The 20,521-nt window shown below is 44.9% G+C and overlaps 2 protein-coding genes across 2 annotated transcripts; both read right to left on the reverse strand.

Annotated features, from left to right (window-relative positions):
• Positions 1-1,055: 1,055 nt before the first annotated feature.
• On the reverse strand, positions 1,056-1,939 carry LOC117834614 (purine permease 1). Its single transcript, XM_034714152.2, has one exon. It carries the CDS (start codon positions 1,859-1,861, stop codon positions 1,259-1,261), a length of 603 nt encoding a protein of 200 aa, XP_034570043.1. The 5' UTR covers positions 1,862-1,939; the 3' UTR covers positions 1,056-1,258.
• A 1,916-nt stretch (positions 1,940-3,855) lies between these two features.
• Positions 3,856-7,629, reverse strand: LOC117867041 (laccase-15). Its single transcript, XM_034751358.2, has 6 exons — positions 7,470-7,629; positions 7,205-7,356; positions 6,226-6,473; positions 5,984-6,103; positions 4,823-5,881; positions 3,856-4,424 (listed from the first exon to the last, which is right to left on the reverse strand). The coding sequence occupies exons 1-6, from the start codon at positions 7,551-7,553 to the stop codon at positions 4,213-4,215; spliced, it is 1,875 nt and encodes a 624-aa protein (XP_034607249.1). The 5' UTR covers positions 7,554-7,629; the 3' UTR covers positions 3,856-4,212.
• Positions 7,630-20,521: the final 12,892 nt, after the last annotated feature.

Consider the following 20,521-nt stretch of genomic DNA (forward strand, 5'->3'; position numbering starts at 1 on the left):
AGGCATTCAAGAGCAATCTAAATCTCAAAAGGAAGAGAAGTTTAGATTGAGAGGGGCTGTTAGAAGTTGTCGTCGTATGTGACGCGGTTTCTAATTGTTAGAGATATTTGTTGTTATGGATTATGGTCTAGCTGATAGATAGAGATAGAGATAGACTTCTTGTTGTATTTGAACACCAGCTGGACCTCTATCTGTAACTCTCTCCATTGTAATTTGTTGGGACTTTCCCCCTATATAAACATGCAACCACATTGAGCCAAGATAGGCAACAGTGTTCTAATCTTTGACAGGTGAAGGTGACAGCGAAGCATTGCACGGTCCCTCTCGGCGGAGGTGCATCCCGCCGGAGCCGTCTAGCACCAGACAGCTTGGCACATGGCCTGACTGCCGCCGGCTGGTGCCCAGGGCCCGCGTGATGTGGAGGCCCCATCATGGTTGATCCCGATGGTGCGGACCAGCCCAACGTAGCGTTGAAGACGCAGAGACGCGGTTGCCCGACCGGCGACGTCAAGTGCTCTCGGGTGGGCAGGAGTTGATGTTGGGGTAGCAGCCCCATGCCTGCGCGGCAACGACGACGGCACCGAGCGGCATGATGACAGCGATCCCGCTGAGGCAAGCCCATGGACTATGGCACCCAAGTGGGTTCCATCACGATCCACTGGTGCTTGACGACGATGGCGGCGGATTGATGGGATCCCTATGAAACAAGAGCGCTGCTCCTGGTAGAGATCGATCTCCCCGGAGGCGCCACGGTGGGCAGCGGAAGTTCGGGCTAGGATCTAAAAAATCCTAAGCCTGTGATACCATGTAGGAGGAATAGATTGTGTATAATATATGGATTGTATTGCATTGAGCCTCTCGGCCGGTATATATTGAGTCCAAGACTTGGGGGGCAAAGCTCCCTCGATACATATCGCAGTCTAAGATACGTATATCTACAACTATCAAATATACTCTAACAGTGACCACCCTTTCGTAAATAAGATCAAGATGGATGCAATGGACTGGAAGGAAGATGTGAAATGAAAAAAAGACAAAAGTTACCCTGCAGATGCTATAACAATAAAGACTCTTTTGTTTTTCTTTTTCCATGTTGTCTGCTCTTTGTTAAGGATGAGTTACTGTTGAAGCCACGGTTTAACTACGGTTTTATCCCTTGCTTGCCGGGGCCTGAGCTTAAGTCTGGGATGAACACGCCAAAATGTGCCTGTCATCCTAAACAATTATTCTCAGAGCAATTTCGACAGTGGCAAAACATTTAAAAATCACAAGGGACTATCAATGGGCTACAGATCGACTCCGCTTCCTTCTCTCCTGCCTCCATCTTCTTCTCCAAGCTCTCACCGTAAAGGTAGGAGACGAAGCCCCAGAGGGAGACCACCGTGGCGGCCGCGCCCATCAGGACCTGCATCTGGATCACCATCGCGAACGACGGCGGCGGCGGCGGTGCTGTCTCGGCGGCGCCGCTCCGGCGGCCGTGCCCCCTCGACATGGTGACCTGGACTAGCGGCAGGACGAGCCCCAGAACCGCCGCCGAGATCAGGCACTCGACGAACCCTGCCCAGTACGCCCACGAGCCTCTACTGGCAAGATGCTCCTCCGGCAACGGACGGGCGCCGAGCACCGCGGGGCCCATGGAGAGGAGGACAACCGCGTTGACGGAGAAGGGGGTGAAGCGGAGCCCGGCGAACAGGAACGCGAAGATGGCGTTGAAGGCGAGCTGCGTCGCCTGCAGCACGGCGGACGTGGACAGAGGCAGGGATTGCGAGCCCAGCGAGTAGGCGAAGCACGCGATGGCGAAGCACGCCCCGAAGACGGCACTGCTTGTGTGTTGCACGAAGTTGCTGTTGTTAGCAACCATTTTCTGAATTAAAATTGCTCTATGTGCCTATGTAGTAGGTTGGTTCGCGGCCGTCATATTCGTATATTGACCCCTTGTTTACTTCACCCCAACTCCCAACTTTAACACTATGCAAAAAGAAGATTCCCCATCACATCAAACTTACGGTACATGCATTGAGTACTAAATGTAGACGAAATTAAAAACTAATTGCACAGTTTTGTTGTACTTTGCGAGATGAATCTTTTGAGCCTAATTAGTCAATGTTTGGACAATAATTCACAAATACAAACGAAACGCTACAGTGTGCTACAGTGCTAGCACAGTAATTTGGCACCTCCCAATGCAATTTGACCAACTAAACAAGGCCGAGCTTTCCGTTGATAGGCACCATAAAGTGCATTCAATGCTGAGAGGTACTCCGTCCTACTCATATTATTTCAGTTCATTTTAAAACTAGCCAGCGTCAAATTTTTGGAATTTAATGGTTGTAATCGGTAACGAATCAAACGTGCACCTAGAAACACCTAACAAGGAATGGAGTAGCATTACTGATGTCAACACAGAAGCACTACTCCACAGTTCGCAGACCTCTATCAACGCTGGACCAGGACACCTCATCACCGTCAGTTTGGGTCCCGTTGGAGTTAGGTTGATAATGATAGGAGTCGTTGTCACCATCGAATCATTATCCCACGGTTCCGGTTCACAACACAAGTCGGCGGTGATATGTCCATTAACACTGCCGTCGGTTCAACAGACTGGTGATAATGGACATATATCACCCGCGGTTGTGTCTTGAACCGGCAGTGAGAACCCCTTTCAGCCGCCGGTGCATACTATTACAGACCGGAGGAGATATTCATTTTCATTTATATGGATTTGAATTGAAATCAAGGCACAAATTCGACAACACAATAATTAATATTACAATAGTCAAATGTGTATGCGTCTATATATATATATCATAGCGAGGATACAATTCACAAGCACAATGCATCAAAAAATAATGAATCAATTCTCTTAGTGCCATAGAAACTTGGACGACTTCCTTGCATGCCACAAAATTTTGAGAAATCCCTTCAATGCCCCATTGAAATTTTTATTTATATCCTCAACATCATTCCATACATCTTTTCATTCATGTACTGTTATGTGTGGTTGGAAAATACAATTTTACCCTTCCTAAATCCAGGCCCCATCTGTGAGCTCCGCTCAATGCCTTCTCTCTCCATTCTTTCTCCTCTGCCCGAAGCTCCTCCCCGCTGGCCGCCACCCCATCCTTTGCCAGCCCCGAGAAGCTTCACTCCGTTCCCTCCTCTGCCGGACCTGGAGCTCCTCCACACACCCCATCCTCCGCTAGGTCCATAGCTCCTAGCCGTCACACCCTCCTACGTCGACCAAAGAGCTCCTCCATGCCGCCCCATCCTCCGGCTTGCCCGGGAGGTCCTCCCAACTGCCACCTCTGTCCGCCCTTGGAGCTCCTTCCCGCCGCTCTGCTTCCCCACCCTGCCTGAGAGGTCGCGCCACCTCGAAGTTCCTCCACCCAGCCCACAGCCACCTCCTCGCTACGCTGGTCACCACATACCTAGGGATGGATTTGGATCGGATACGTATGGAATCGAATTCGGATAGCACTATTTACCACATTTTAATTCGAATACGAATATTATCGAATTTGAATACAAAACGAATAGTTTGAATCCGGATTCGCATTTGTATACTTGATATCAGCGGTTGTGTCTTGAACCGGCATTGAGAACCCCTTTCAGCCGCCGGTGCATACTATTACAGACCGGAGGAGATATTCATTTTCATTTATATGGATTTGAATTGAAATCAAGGCACAAATTCGACTACACAATAATTAATATTACAATAATCAAATGTGTATGTGTCTATATATATATATATCATAGCGAGGATACAATTCACAAGCACAATGCATCAAAAAATAATGAATCAATTCTCTTAGTGCCATAGAAACTTGGACGACTTCCTTGCATGCCACAAAATTTTGAGAAATCCCTTCAATGCCCCATTGAAATTTTGATTTATATCCTCAACATCATTCCATACATCTTTTCATTGATGTACCGTTATGTGTGGTTGGAAAAATACAATTTTACCCTTCCTAAATCCAGGCCCCATCTGTGAGCTCCGCTCAATGCCTTAAAATCTTACATCTCTATGATACTATTGAAGTCCATATCCGGTGAACCCTTCTAAACAATCTACCACCACAGGTATTACCCCTGGTGGACTACTGACACCGTCTCAGAATGACACAAGCATATGCATAATTGAGTCTTGATACTAGGAAAAAAATTGTGGGCCACCCTGGTAGTTTATTCGGAATCTTGATGTTGAGGTTATCTTGTAGACTCCATTGGGGCTTCAGATTTCTTTGTTTGGAGGCACAATTCATCTGGCAGGAGATTCTCGTCACGGTCACGATACGTTTGAAAATTTGAAGGTGGTGGAGGAAGAGATGTGTCAACAGTTGGGCCATCCTCTACAAGAAACACTGCCGCCATACCCATCGCCAAATGAAACTCGTAGTGGCAATGCACGAACCATACCCCTGTAATTACAGCATATAAGATAAAGCATTAGAACTCACCGGACATACTATTGCATCCAACGAATAAGGTAGAAAATATAGTATTTTGTTTGGCCTCTTCTAAACAAATTATAAGATCATGTGCTTGGCTTTCCTAGTCAATGCAAACAACTCGAAGCCTAATGTATTTTGTTTGTAGGGAGTACCTAACAATGTAACTGTGTTCATGAAATCCATTGTTGGAAAAGAAAAGATAGACTAAACAAAAATTCGTATCAAAGATGCTAACCTTGTCAAAACTTCACAAAGATTATTTTGAAATGATGCAAAGTCTAAATGAAAACGTGTTCTCCATGTTTCCACTGAATTTGAAGTTTTCATAGCGAATACAGTGGGGAAAAAACAAATCTTTTGCGCACCTGGATTGTTTGCAACAAATCGTACGGCAGCCCATCCAAGATTTGGGACGAGAACGGTATTCTTCACTGGTGGGTTCACCAGGTTGTACCTCTCTACGTCTTTCGCTGCGTTGTAGTTACCAAGCCCCTCGGCAAGCAGGAACATGTCGTGACCATGTAGATGCATTGGGTTGGAGTCCCCCTGCAGAATCGCCGAGCTCTGGAACACGATGTCCACCACGGCTCCGTGCTGGAACCGCCGCATCGCTGTGGCCTTGGACGACGGCTCTAGCCGCGACTCCTTTGGTCCAAATGGAATCAAGGCTTTGTCAGTGAAGTTGAACGCCCTCGGTGGCCTATCTGGAAGTTCTTGCACTACATCTATGAGACCGGAGTGGTAATAGTGCGCTTCTAGTAGTGGCAGATTCGCCGTGGGGTGCTGGAAGGAGACGCTGTTCATGGTTGCGACAGTGATACTGTCATCATTTTTACCACGAATGTTACAGGACTGCTGGCCATTCCTACAGGCTGAGCCGAGGCCAAGCACTAGGAACAGGTTCTCGTCCACTTGCTGAGGAACCGTCAGGTGATACAGGCTCGTCAAGTTGCTGTGGAAGTAGAATGATGTAACGGTGTCATGTTTGTCAGGCATCTGAGGAGCTAATGCCACATCACCTGATGGACCTTCATCATTTTCTTCTTCTTTTGCGCCACGTCTTGACCTTAGTGCAGCTGCACCATTGGTCATGGAGCTGTGGTTGACTCTGTACTGCACCATCCCTCTAGTAGTGAATTCTGGGGTCTGGGTGTCCGGCAGTGGCGCCTGGTTGGGCAGGGCAACCATGTAGTACCTGCCCGGGGTTGCATTGGCAACAACCAGTGCGTCCACCGTCTCGCCAGGCGCGATCGCGATGACATCCGTGGTGTAGGGGCTGACATAGTTGGCATCGGCAGCGACCACTGTGAATTTGTGCGCAGCTATCTTTAGGTAGAACTCTGAGAAGAGACCGGCGTTGATTACTCGTAGCAGGTAGGTCTTGCCAGGCACAACGTCCAGCACGTAGCCAACTTCCGGCACACCTTCAGAGTTGAATTGGAAGTTGAAACACGCACTTTATTTGTACAGAAAGAATAAAGCAACATGTCGTCGACACAGACATGCATATTCTGTAATTTGCTTACCGGAGCAATTGAAAAGATCTCCAAGCTTGCCATTGATTGTGGAACCACTAGCGAAGAAATCAAAGGAATCATTCTTCATGCTCCGATACACCTGTGGAAGGTCCAGCTGCCACCAGTCCCCTGCCACATCATCAGGATCAGAAACTGGTGCCAAAACATTTCGATTCGGGTAGGAACAGTACATTTTTATATGTTCGAACGGACCTAAGCTTGACAATGTAAAGATGAATAATTTCACAAACCTATAATGATGGGAACCTCCATATCAGGCTTTGGAAATGGATAGGAGACGGCCCCATGTCTCGGCCGGATGATGAGAGCACCGTGCAGGGTTGCCCGGAGGAATGGAACGTGAGCATGCCACCAGAGGGTGCCTTCTTGACCGACGACGGTGAATCGGTAGGTGAAGTTGTGGTTGGGCAGGATGGGGCGTTGCGTGACCATTGGCACCCCATCAGCCCAACAATTCAGCCATTGCTTCACTCCATGCCTACGCCAGACAACAAAAAATATATATTCTAGAATCACTGGTAGAGGGATAAAATTGGTCGCCATGGCAGGCGCTGCAAAAAAAAAACGAAATCCCAGGCTCCCAGGAGGCCCCCCACACGCGCAAGTCACAAGTCACGGGATTTTTCACGCGAAATATGCGCGTGCGCGCTACATGGGATTCGAACCCACGACCTCCAGCCTTGTGCGTAGCTTCCTTGCCATCCCACCTACACTGCACATCTGACTATATCGGGGATGCAATCCTTTTGTATTAACTCGTGGGGGACCCTTTTATCCCGGTTGGAAATACCAACCGGGATAAAAGACCCCCTTTTATCCCGGTTGGTATTACAAACCGGGATAAAAGGCTCGCGACCCTTTTATTCTTGTTGGTGTTACCAACCGGGATAAAAGGGGAGGGTCTTTTATCCCGGTTGGTATTTCAAACCGGGATAAAAGGCCTCTCAGGGTCTTTTTTTTCCACTAGCCTTTGCAACCGGGATAAAAGGACCTAGTTGGTGAGCCCCCCACCAGTGACCGAGCTTTAGTCCCGGTTGGTGAACCTTTTGTCCCGGGCCAACTTTAAATCGGGACAAAATGGGACGGATGGAAGGTGAATTCTCTATTAGTGAATAGCGAAAACAGAATTGAATAACAAACTTGTTTTGTCCGATCATCAAGTACTTGAAAATAATGGAATCAGTTAATCAGGTGCTTAAGATTAAATACCAATGGATTGTTATATTGTAGGGTGACTTGTTAACAAGAAGAACGGCCACCGAGTCTCCTTCCGTCACCTCTATTGCAGGTCCTGGGAGCTGCCCATTCACCACGGTGACAAGCGTCTCCTTGCACAAGTGTGTCATATTCACCTGGCTCACCTACATTTGCATGTTCAAACAAATCAAGCTTGCATAGGGATACATACATCATCGTTGCATTGTTCAAACTGATATATAGATAAAAAACAGGGAAGAGCATGATGCTTATTTACAACGAAGGTGTGCTCGACAACAGCTGCGCGGACAGAGAGGGCCATGGCGGAGAGGAAGAAGATGATGGCAGCGGTGGCCGCCATAGGGATGGACGCTTGCGCTTTTCGCAGTTTGCAGCTTTGTCCGGTTTAATTTTGCTCCGATCCGCAGTGTACTTCTAGGTATCAGTATATATATGACGATCTTGAGCAACTAAGCGATCTGAACGTGTAGCACGAGGCTGCCTTTTTTTCTTAAGGGCAAGTGGCTGCCATTTTTATGGGCATGTGGCTGAGTTTTTACCCGAACGGCAAGTGGCTGCCTTGACCAAGAACACGATGCCGATCTGAGACTCTCATGATTTTATATCTTAATTTCTCTCTTGTACAATCTCCAAAGATAATTCTTTTTTACCACACTTGCCTCGTGCTCTCTTTGTTTCTAGCTATTCCCTAATTTCAAACACTTATACAAATTTCTTGCAATTTTTATATAAGTTTCTACAATTTTAGATAATTTCCAACAATTTTAGATAAAAATCTTAATGACGTCATGGCAGCCGCGAGCTTACATCAGCATGAAGATGACACCACGAGTCAGGGGCGCAATAAGGACGACGCGGCATGGTTGGCACGTTGGAGGCGACAAAGGTGGGCGGCGATGGCACCGGGGTGATGGGGCAGGCCGACTGGGAATGACGGAGGTAGAGGCGCGTGGTCGACGGTGGGCGGAGGCGACGGGGAAGATCTGGCGGCGCAGCAAAGGGGCCGGGCGCGAGTGAGGCCGGGGGTGACGGAGGCTAGGTGCAACGAAGGCAGGGGGCAGTGGCGACGGGCCGTAAGGCGATGATGGGGTTGGGGGCCCATGAAGGGGCCGGGCGCCGCGATGGAGGCCGAGGGCGGCGACGACGCAAGAAGGTGACAACGGGGCCGGGGGCAAATGGCGGTGACGCCGACGGCGGCAGGAATGGTGATGGGGCCGGGGGTGGCGAATCGACGAGGGCCGGCGGCTGTGGATCGATGAGGGAGGCGGATCGACGTGCGAGGGTGAAATGGCTAAGTGTTGTGAAGGAAGAAGCCTGCAGTGCTGCTTAACACCCGCACTCTAGTACCAGTTGTAGTTTACACCCGGTAACAGAGGGCCTCTAATACCGGGTGCAAACTACAACCGGTACTAGGGAGGCCTCTAGTACCACATTCCCTGCGCGTGAAATGAAAATACCCCTCCAATAGCTGTTGTTGTTATGCACCGGTACTAGAGGGGTTGCATGCCCCTGTTTTAGTTCCCCTGCCATCTTTTTATTTTTTCTTTCTTTTACAATTGCTATTATATTAATTTATTGCATAGTAGATTAAATAACATTCATAAAAATTGTAACAATAATTTGGTAGCTTCATGTTTATTAGATATAAACTATAAAAATGTCTGATGCGGTCAAATATCAAAGATGGTAAAGTTATTATTTTTAACTTAGTAATAGGTTATAATGGTCATAATACTTATATTACCTTTAAAATTCGAGAAAAAAGATTTTTTGACCATGCAAAAATTTAGAAGAATAGTGCCTCTAGTGTTCTTAGCATGTTTACCATGACTTAATCATGTTGTTGTTTAATTGTACGTAAATTTATTGTTTAATTTTTAATGGTGCTTAAAAAATTGAAATATTTAATATTTTAACCATGCAAAAATTAGTTAAACAATATTTTAGCCAGACAAGATAGTTAAACAATACATGAGAATTGTATTTGGAAAAACAAGATCTAATCACTAATCATTCATAATTACATTAATACCTTTTGTTGATAATTGTTCAAATACATTACGCATTATCATCTAATGGAATGTTAATAACCCTCCTCTTGACAAATGTCCCTTGGTTTTGATCGTGGCGTAAGTATGGAGCGTCCTCTTTGGCTAATAGGATGCTTGGGTCAACCTCAACTGAAAATAGAGGAAGATCATCGAACTAATCATAATCTTCTAAAATGTCAGTCTTGTCCTCAACTCCAATGATTTTTCTTTTCCTTGGAAGAACAATGTGGCACTTTGGCTGATCATCTGATCTTTTTGTAGTGCTTCAAATACATGCTGCAAGTATCATCTAAACAGTGCGTGCAGGCTCGGAATCCCTTGTTTGACTGTCCGGACAGATTACCAAGCGCGGGTAATCATTGATGGTTACGAACAACAATGCTCATAGATTAAATGTCTCCTTTTTGTCCTCGTCCCACACATGTACACCTTCTTCGTTCCATAACAGTAGAAGTTCATCAATAAACGGCCTTAGGTAAACATCAATGTCGTTGTCAGGTTTTTTTGGGCCTTGAATAATTATCGGCATCATAATGAACTTCCGCTTCATGCACAACCATGCCGGAAGGTTGAATATACATAAGGTCACAGCCAAGTGCTATGACAACTATTGAACTCTCCGAATGGATTGAATCCATCCGTACTTAAACCAAATCGTATGTTCTTTGCATCCTTTTCAAACTCAGGAAATTCTCTATCAACTCTTCTCCACTGGGACCCATCAGCGGGGTGTCTGATCATTTGATCTTTCTTACATTCTTCTTTGTGCCAACGCATCAACTTTGCATGTGCCCTGTTCCTGAACAAGCGCTTCAACCAGGGTACTACAGGGAAATACCACATTACCTTCGCAGGAACTTTCTTCTTGGTGGCCTCCCCTTCAACATCACCAGGGTCATCTCGCCTGATCTTTAATGCAGCACTTTGCATATAGGATAAGCCTCCAATTTCTCGTATTCCTTGCACCGATAGAGGATAAAGTCATTAGGATATGCATGTATCATTTGTACCTCCAAGCCCAGAGGGCAGACAACTTTTTTTCCTTCGTACGTTGGCGACGGCAATTCGTTCCCCTCGAGAAGCACGTTCTTTATGATTTTCTTTAACTCATCAACACCCTTGTCAGAAACTCCATTTCTTGCCTTCCATTGCAGCATTTCCAGTGTGGTACCCAACTTTTCTGCCCTTGTTTGCAATCTAGGTACAACAATTTATTATGATCATCTAACATATGATCGAACAGTTTTGACTGATTCACATTCTCGCAGCCTTCCTTTGCATCTCGCAACACGTGACCTAGCTCATTGAGAGGACCTTCGACCTCGCCCATCTCTTTTTCAGCCTCGCCCATTAGAGCATCTACAAAGGCACTTCCTTAATTCCAGTCAAGAATGTTGTCATCTTCTTCTTCTTCATCATCATCCATAATAACTCCTCTTTCCCCGTGCTTGGTCCCAACCAAATAGTTTTCCATGAATCCAGAACTGTATATGTGGGCGTGAATAGTCTTGCTGGATGAGTAATCCTTCTCATTTTTGCAATTTCTGCATGGACAACAAATGAAACCAGACAGCAGTTTGTTGGATTCTGCCTGATCGAGAAAACAATGCAAGCCATTAATGTGCTCCATGGAACGTTTGTTTGCGTTGTACATCCATTGCCGATCCATCTACAAAATATTACAAATGGATTGGTCTTTGAACTATAAGAAAAATGAATTGAAATACTTAGTCTAATTTTTCTAAGTATATACACATGGATTGATTTTTAAAGTTTAATTACTATCCAGGTATCAACGGAGGATGAAGTTTCTAGCCTTTAGAACACTTGAATGAGTGAAATCCTCAAGAAATGGTCACAAATCCAGCAAAACCTCCCTCTATGGCACCATGGACAGGGTGAAGCTCGAGCTGGAGGATCTGGCTCGGGCTGAAGGAAGAAAGAGGGTATTTATAGAAAGGAAATTACTACCGGTTGGGGTCACCAACCAGTACTAAAGGTATGCCCTCTAGTACCGATTGGTGCCTCAAACCGGTACTAGAGGGGGGTGCCACACTAGTATCGGTTGGTGGAAGCAACTGGTAATAGAGGGTGCCCCTTTAGTACTGATTGTTTGCAGAGGGTGGGTGGGGCATTAGTACCGGTTGTTGCCCCGAACCAGTATTAAAGGGGTCTTCGTGGCACGCTCCAGGCAGTATCCATTGGAACCGGTACTAATACTAATATTAGTACCGGTTCCAAATGCAACCGGTACTAAAGCTAGGGATGAGTGGTCTGTTTTCTAGTAGTGAGTTGTGAGGCTCTCGCCCAGGTGACGCCTTCGACACTCCATGTTATCCCAGCCCATTCACCATGGTGACCAGGATCTCCTCGCACAAGCGCTTCATGTTCATCTGGTTCACCTACATATTTATATGTTCCATCGAATCTAGTGTGTGCAAATGTAAGTTTTCACCGTATACGTCGAATTCGCAAAGGTGAATACGAAGAGGAGATCAATGGTGGGGATCAAACAAGAAACGGGAGAGCATCATGCTTACAATGAATGTGTGTGCTCGACCCATGGCCCCAGCTGATGGTTGAGCCGTGGATACTCAGCCACTTCATAGTCTGTAACTTTAACCAAATAGTTTTATCGGTGATGTACCTGAGGATTTTTACGATGATTGGAAACAATAAGAGCCGTCCATCCAGAAAAATCGTACAATGGAAAGATAAGAAGGTATCAATCTTGCAATGCTAGGGAAGTAGTCTGGCCATTTGTTGCCGAGCCGTTGGTAGGTGTTTTATACCAAGAATAAGATAGTAATTTATTTGATCGATCTTGAATCTAGCATGTTGGAGTACCACCACTGGGGAATCTTGGAGTACCACCACCCAGAATTCCGCTTTTGGTACCGGTGCCAAACTTCGTTCAGTACCGATTGCACAATCGATATTACTACATCTCCTTTAGTACTGGGAGGTATTAATTATCACCCGGTATTAAAGCCACCAAGGCAGGTGCTTTATACTAAGAATAAGATAATAATTGTCTCACATGCTACATGACTACGTGATAGTTGTCAGAGTTGAAGTTGATGACACATCATTTAATTGCATGCCAGTTTACCAACCGGCAATTCTGTCATTTTATTCGCTAGAAATTCTTTTTGGAAATAACAGTTTACTTCTGTCTGACCAGATCCGATCACCAGTACAATTTGATGTTTAATAATTTGGCATTAAGCAATTGTAGTGACCTAATTAGTGTCAGGAGCACGCCCGTAGACTTATTTAAACAAAGATGCCCTCGGTCGGTTCTTTATGAATGTATTTTACACAATAATTTATTTGATCGATCTTGAATCTAGCATCTTGGAGTACCACCACTGAGGAATCTTGGAGTAGCACCACCGGGGATGCCACTTTTAGTACCGGTGCCAAATCCTCCATTAATAACGGTTGTACAACCGGTACTGCTACATTCCTTTAGCACCGGGTCAAATAACCAGGTGGTATTAATTACGATCCGGTACTAAAGACACGAGGAGCTTTTTAGTACTAGGTGATATGTACTCTGTACAAGCCTCCTTTAGTACCGAGTAAAATAACCGGTACTAAAGGGTACCTATTAGTATACCTGTTGGTATTAACCATCGGTAGCTCAAAAAATAAAGAATTTTTTGAACAGCCAGAGGCTCCCACACTGCGGAGAACGTCACGTTGCGGAGGCCAAGAATCAAACCTGGAACCTCCCTACTACGAAGCATTAGACTTACCAATTGAGCTACTTGTTGTTTTTTTTTCATTATCCTGCTATTTATTGTTTTCCTTACATTTCTCTTGCTGTGTTGCTCGCGTGGCGACCACAAGGCCACCGCCGCCAGCTCCATGTCACCGGCCGCGGACTCCTACTAGAATTTAACCAAAGCGGACAGGGTTCGAAACCAAGACTTATAACCATAGCAAAGCACTCCTTAGCACCGAGCTATGCCTCCATTTGTGATTTTATTCAGTACTGCAAAATGCTCATGTGTTGCTATGGTAAAAAGATCAATTGTGTTTTTCAAACTAATAATATTTTTTATTTCCATCACTAAATTTTTATTCCACCTATTGGATGTCTACACATTTAAAAGAAAACCGAAAGAATTTTGACTTAATTATTTTCTTGAACTCAAATACCTATTAAATTAAAAAAATTATTCAAGCAAGAGAATTAAATTAGTCTCTGATGGCCACCGACGTTCTTTAGTCCTTCTGGCCATGTAATATCTTTTCACATGCACCGTAGTATTTCATCAAATAGGAGATGGCGTGCTCAAACTTATCCATCATGCACATCCCGTTGTAGGTACAGTGGCTTAGGTTAAACCTTATTTGGATGGACTATTACTACCTTTTAAATGATTAATTAGGGATGTTTGGCAGCACTCCACTTCAACTCCACCCTACGAACTCCAGAAAAATTATAGAGTTGTCTACATGCTTGGCTAAAGCATAGATCCAACTCTAGAAATAGATGATTTTATTGTGAAAAATATATTATACCCTTGTGATTGGTACCCATGTGTCAGTCTCCCTTTATTTCTTTCCTTCTATCCCCTCTTCACTTTATCCACCGCCGCCGGCCCTTCTATTTCCCCCTATGATTTCTTCACGCAATAAGCAAACCAACAGCCTGCCCCTTTCTCTCTCTTGCTCAACTCTTCACCGGTCAAGCAAGCAGCTTGCTCCTCTGTCAAATCCAAACAGCAGCGCATCGACGAGCGGAGAGCCTGGCGTGAGTGGAGCAGCAGCACAGCCTTGGCCCTGACCTCCACCCCGACGAGCCGAGCAGCATCGCAGCCCCAGCGAATGGTGGCGGACTCGGTCCTGACGAGCCGAGCAGTAGCAGCGTGGCGCCTGCTCCGACCCCTGATCCGGTGCAGTGACTGATCCGGCGGTGGCGAGGCATGATTCAGCGGAGGCGACGCCCGATTCGGTTGCGGGGAGCTCCGATTCGGCGGCAGCGGGGCCCGATTCGGCGGCACTGGTGCTCGATTGGGCCGAGGCAAGCTCCAATTCGGTGGCAGTGGGACGATTCCATCCAAAAAAACTGGGACAGACCAACCTATCCCATCTCGTCTCCAAAGAAAACACACCCTAAAAGTCCAGATCGAAGTTTAAACAACCTAAGGAAAAAGAAATTATTTGGCAGGACGTTACATTTCAAGAACCCAACCAAAAGTTTTATCTGCATCAGGATCTTTTTTCATTGCAATTGAAAGATTCACCCATGTATGTGCAATCCTTGCAAGAGATTCACCATGTATGTGCAATCCTTGCAAGAGATTCCTAGTAAATCAGGGAGAAACTATTAGTTACGGAAATCTCACCTTCTCAATTATCACAGGGAAGAACTTACGCAACACTTTCTCATTTTTCTCCAGCTCAATATAGAGGAAAGGGAAAGCTGCTGCGCGGCCATCCCTTGACAAGTTTGGGATAGGCTTGACAATAATATGATCAGGCTCTGCCATCAAGATATACCTGCACATAGTATAAAGTTAATTGAACTATTGAGTCTGGAGAATCATCACTGATTATCAACTAAACTTACAGTAAACTTACTCTTCCTTTATGTCTGCCTTCTGGAGCCACTGAACACATACCCACGGCCGATTCAGAACAATGTATCCCTGAGATGTTAGACGAACTATCTTATAACGACAAAAGTAAAAGCAGCATCTAGTTTCTAGTAATAAGGGTCAGTCATAAAATCATTTATGCTCTCGAACTGTTAAATGTTTTCAGCAGGAAGGTGTCCGGGACAACGCCAAACGCCTTCATCTGGCGGGAGAGGGACCGGACTGGCGGGAGAGGGACCGGACGGCAATGAGGTAGACCATCGACGCCGGCGGGCAGCGCACGACGGTGCTGAGGAGGAGCGTGTAGGTCTCGATGTCGGGGTGGCATCCGGCGACCGCGGGCATTGCGGGCATGTTGTTGAACATGTCGAAGGCGAGCGGGAATAGGCTGCGGCGGTCACAACAGAAGCGGAGGCAGGCATTGAAGAGATGGAGGTCGAGCAAACAGGCCCCCGTGAAGTAGGATTCGGGCGCGTGGTGGAACCCTGAGCAAAGCCTGGCCCAGCGACAGAGCGCGTGCGAGGTCCGAGTCAGGCTCGGTGGAGATGGCCGCGGCAAGGTCGGACGCGGTGTAGCCCGGGCGGAGGCGCGTGACCAACGCCACGACCTGCTCGTCCGGCGGAGCTCGGATGGGGGACCGCTCTGGGATGGGGGTTTAAATTGTGGAAGCAAACGGAGCTCGAACCACGGTTGCAGGTTTGCAAATGCAACAAACTTTACCACTACAACAGACATCCCGTGGTGATAATAATTGGTAAGAAAACCTTTTGTACGTGTTGCTTTGTACGGTGCCCCAATAATGAAGAACAGAGGTATAGTTCATCTTTCCTTTTTAATCGAAATTAAAATTTTCAATTGGTATTTTTTCCTTATAAGAACTCCAAATTTTATTATTCCTTTTCCTGCATTTTTCTAAAATCACAACATTTCATTTAATGGCATTTGTTTGTATTCTAATTGCCATTTCTTGGATCATTTTCATATGTCTTATTTTCTTCCACCTAAATAGAGAATATAAAAACGTGTTTTTTCATAACAATTGCAAATGTAACTTAATATTTTCTAATATTATTCAAAAAATGGTTGTACCAAAAATTTGAGATGCATACAAGTTTAAAAATATTACGAGGTATTCAAATATCAAAGTCTGACTTCAGTTAAAGGAAACTATGTGAGAGATACTTAAATTGTCATTCAGAAAAGGCATTCAAATAGACATTAATCAAATTAATATTAAATTTATTTTTAAAGATATGCATGATGAAAAACATCACCACTATCGAGGAGCATTATGCTTACAACAAAGGTGTGCTCGACAGTGTCTGCCATGACCGCTATCGGAGCCATGTCGGAGAGGAAGAAGATGGCAGCTGCGACAATTGCTGCAACTGTTGCAGGGACCACTAGTAGAGAAATGAGCATTAGTCTTGGTTGGGAAACCTCATAGATCTCAGTTTTCCCAACCGGGACTAATCATTCGGAACTAAATGTCCCAGCCTTTACTCCCAAGTCTTTCACCCAGGACTAAAGCCATGTCTTTTTTCCAACCAGGACTAAAGGGTTTTACATAAAAAAAATAGAAATTCCCGGGAGGCCCCCCCACACGCGTACATCGCAAGACAAGTCACGCAATTTTTCACGCGAAATATGCTCGTGTGCGGTGCGTGGGATTCGAAACCACGACCTGAAGCCTCGCACGAAGCTTCCTTAACATCTCACCTACACAACAGATTTGACTGAGTAGGGAATGCAATCCTACTGTAGTAACTCATGGGGGGCCCTTTAGTTCTGGTTAGTAACACCAACCGGACTAAAGGTGTCTTCATGGAACTGCATGTGGGCACGCAGGCCACGACGAGCCAAATTGGAGCCTACATCCAAATGTCATGCATGCTCAGCTCAGCCATAGTCAATGACCAAAATTTTGTAATGCCATCGCATACCTCCAACCAAACGCGCCCTATATCCTTGCCATGTCCTAACAAAACATTGCGAAGAAAACAGAACTATTCGCAAAAGTTGTGCTAGCCACTAGAGTTATAGAAATGGTAATCCTAGTCGATGGCTTGTGTCATACCCGGTTTTAAAACAAAACCAAGTGCTACATATAGGTATGCCCGGATCTAGTTTCATACATATAGTGACATCATCAGTGAATAACAGTAACAGTATCACGTAAAGGAATATAAATTTATGATTTACGAGTCTATCAGAGATATGTAGCTCAATCTTGGAAACGGAGGCTCCAAACTTCACAGGCAATTGACTAGGGGCTGCGTACGCCTAGAACTCAACATCTCTTCAGAAAACTTCACACACCTTATTCTTCTAAGCAGCAATAAGAAAGGGTGAGTACACTTATGGTTGGTACTTAGCAAGGCCACGAGAAATAACCAGAATAACGATTTAAGTCCATCTTCAAGTTCAATTATCATGTGAGGATCAAGGCCGCTCTTAACCATGAGCACGACTGATATATTAGTTTTACACTCTGCAGAGGTTGTACATATTTACCCACAAGTTGCGTAAAAGTTTAGAAGAACTTTAGATCCAACCATGCTGTGCTGATCAGGCACTCATCACACTACTGAGGTGTGACTGCATAGGGACGCTACAAGGCCTTTACAAAGATTCCGAAGTAGCCCACTAAGGTTTTCGGATCGTAGTAGAGCATAAACCTCTCTCAGGACTATGAAGCTACCATAGAGCAAATCAGTCTAAGGGCTAGGTTATACCCCATCTGCTGCCGCCCCTCTTGCCCTTTCGGTAAGACCACTTCAAACTAGAGTCTCTAATTAGCCAAGACTAGAGCTATATAGTTCTTGTAGTTGTACTGTTTTCCTAGGTGGTTCTCCATGTTCTAATTAATACAAGGTATTCTTGTAAATAAGCATAGATAGAAGGATGGCTAGGGACACCAGCCTTTCTTCAAAGATATACCTGCTCAGATTATCTTCAGCTCTTGTTCTTAAAAGCTCTCAACGACATTCCTTTTACTCGCAACAATCATCGGCACAAGCATATAAAAAAATAGCAATCCCAACTAAGAACAATACATCAATCATAGGAAAGGTTTAAAAGAGCGCACTAAAAGATAAGGCTCGAATCTAAGGTCACGCGAATGAAAGAAACGCTGGGAACGAAACTATGGTTGAAAAGACAAAGCTATCGAGAGATTTGAATTATAAAAGAAGGAGAAAAGCTTACGTGCTTCATATATTTTAATAAAGAAAACAATGTAAAGATATTTTAGAGAAACATCCTTAGCAAGTTATATTTATATATGAAAAGATGATGTAGAACTTAGTCAAATTTTATTTACAAACATTCAAGTACAATTTATGCAAATTAAACATTTAATTTGAAAATAAGGTATATGTAAACATCTAAGCGCATAGCTTTATGATTCAGGTTGAACTAACCAAATATAATTAAAAACACATTTATATTCATATTAGTCAAATTAATATTTATTAAAGAAAAATTGAGATACAACCTATGTAGCTTTTATTCATAAAACAAATAAATAAACATTAATCAAATTAAGTTTAATTTATAAAAAGCTAAGGTATATCTCTAATTAGCTTTTAATTGGAAGAGTTGTTTAAATAAGAATTAACCAAATTTACAATAGTTATGAAAACGCGGGGTTGGACTCTAATTAGATTTTAATTAGAAAAGCAAATATATAAGTATTTGATCATGTTAATATTTTGAATAAATTACAAAATAGAGAATATAACCAGCATTGCTTCTAATGCGTAATTTAAGTTGATATGAATCTAACACAACAAGAACCTATTGAAACGAAGCTAAAACATAGTAGAATCTATGAGCTAAACAAGGTTGCAAGGACCTAGTCATGATTAACCCTAGACAACATGGAATAGAGCTCGCCATTAGGTCAAAGCATAGGGTTAGATCCGTTAAAGTGCTCAGGTTGGACTTGGTTCACGGATCCAATCTAATCAGGGACATGGATGAAAATGAAATAAGACACAAGGAAATACTAACTATTTATAGAGCTTCTAGGGGCCAATGCGCAAAAGCACCAGAGCTCAGCATCCATGACAGATGGGCTCCTGGATGGCTGGATGGCAAAATCCTCAGCGCTCTGGCGGCTAGGGTCAGCAGCAAGGACGGGGATTGGAATAGGAGATCGAGGGGACTTTATGGAGGTGCTCACCAGTGGTGGGGTGGATGGATTTCAGCCAGAATTTGGCTGGCGGCAGTCGACGGCGGTCAGCGCGATCTCCTTGCCGATGCCGGCGCTCAAGCCATGGATGGGGGACGACGACATACGGCGGAGCTGCAGCTTGTCCTGGCGAAACTCGTGGCGCCGGTGACTTGCTCCGATGGGAAGCGACTCCGGTGAAATCAGGCAGAGGGGCCAGTGGCAGCGCTCTGCTCCGGCGGTGCCTGGTGGCAGTGCTGTGCGTGCGAGGAAGGGCAGTGGGCGAGCAACAGGGCATGCGAGGCCCGTAACGCAACTATTTGTAGGGGCGCGGGACATTCCTTGGCACGCACGCCAAGGCAAGGCCTGGCGGCGGCGCGCTGCAACTCACAGGAGCTGCGGTCGTTAGCCCAGATGGGCCTTCGCTGGGCCAGCTGGTGGGCCTAAGCGGCTGGTAGGTCAGGCCCACGGCTCGGCCCTATAGGCCTATAGGGAAGTTTTCTCTTTTTTAGAATTAATTTCCGACGTAAATAAAAGTCCAGAAAATCTAGATAATTCATTTAAGCCACGAAAAATACTCTGAAAATCCCGAAAATTCTAGGAAAATTCCTAGAGATTGGGACATCAGGAATCCAAATAAAATACTTGGAGCTCATGAAAAGGATTATAGATCCCTCTAATAAATAGATTTAGCTCTGGAAAAATGAGAATAATTGTCAGAAAAATCTGGAAAATTTTGAGAAGAATCTGGTCCTCTAAACACATTTTTAAACTTTTGTACTCATGAAACACCGAAATGCATCGGCATGAATGCACCGTGCCCAGGTCGCGCCACCCGCACCTTGTATGTCGGCTCGTCCCTTCTGGATCTGGGGCTGGGTTCCTTGCTGGCGCACACGGATCGCGACAGATGTTGCTTCTTTCAGCGATATTGTAGTGATGCGGATCCGGGATCGTTCGATATGTAGGAAGTTCTGAATTTTGAGCTGGTTCTACATTAGATACGGGAAACTTGGCCAATGTAGTGGAATTTTTGCTGTAATTGACACCAATTCCCCAGACATCGAACAATTCCTTGACTTTGAAATTTCAACCATGGGACAGAGGAATTTCTAGTGTATAGCTATGTAACAGTAATGCTAGTGCACTTTGTTCAGGTCAAGGAACTATTGGTGTCTGTTCACTAACTAGCTTGGATGTACCTTGGCTGTCAAGAAATTGCCAGGTTCCTAGAGTAGAATGAAACAACTTTGCCGCCTACGGTTTGGACATACTACATTAATTTGCTGGTATTCTTCTAGTCCAGATAGTTTTTTTTAAAATATGTCTTCCTCAAAGCGTGCTGCAGTCCAATTTGTCACAATTCTTGATATAGTTTTCTCCCTCGGAGGCTTTAGTCCGGGTTTGTAACACCAACCTGGACTAAAGGTATCTCCACGAACGAGCTTTTTATTAAAGATCACCTTTAGTC

Source organism: Setaria viridis, chromosome 8, assembly GCF_005286985.2.
Source record: "Setaria viridis chromosome 8, Setaria_viridis_v4.0, whole genome shotgun sequence".
Classification (NCBI taxonomy): Eukaryota; Viridiplantae; Streptophyta; class Magnoliopsida; order Poales; family Poaceae; genus Setaria; species Setaria viridis.

Excerpts from the sequence above, each read along its gene's own strand:
- LOC117834614 (XM_034714152.2), bottom strand. The coding sequence starts at position 1,861 with ATGGTTGCTAACAACAGCAACTTCGTGCAACACACAAGCAGTGCCGTC.
- LOC117867041 (XM_034751358.2), bottom strand. The coding sequence starts at position 7,553 with ATGGCGGCCACCGCTGCCATCATCTTCTTCCTCTCCGCCATGGCCCTC. Across the intron at positions 7,357-7,469 it reads TTGTCGAGCACACCTTCGTT|GTGAGCCAGGTGAATATGAC; the intron begins GTAAATAAGCAT and ends ATGCAAATGTAG. Across the intron at positions 6,474-7,204 it reads TACAATATAACAATCCATTG|GCATGGAGTGAAGCAATGGC; the intron begins GTATTTAATCTT and ends TGTCTGGCGTAG.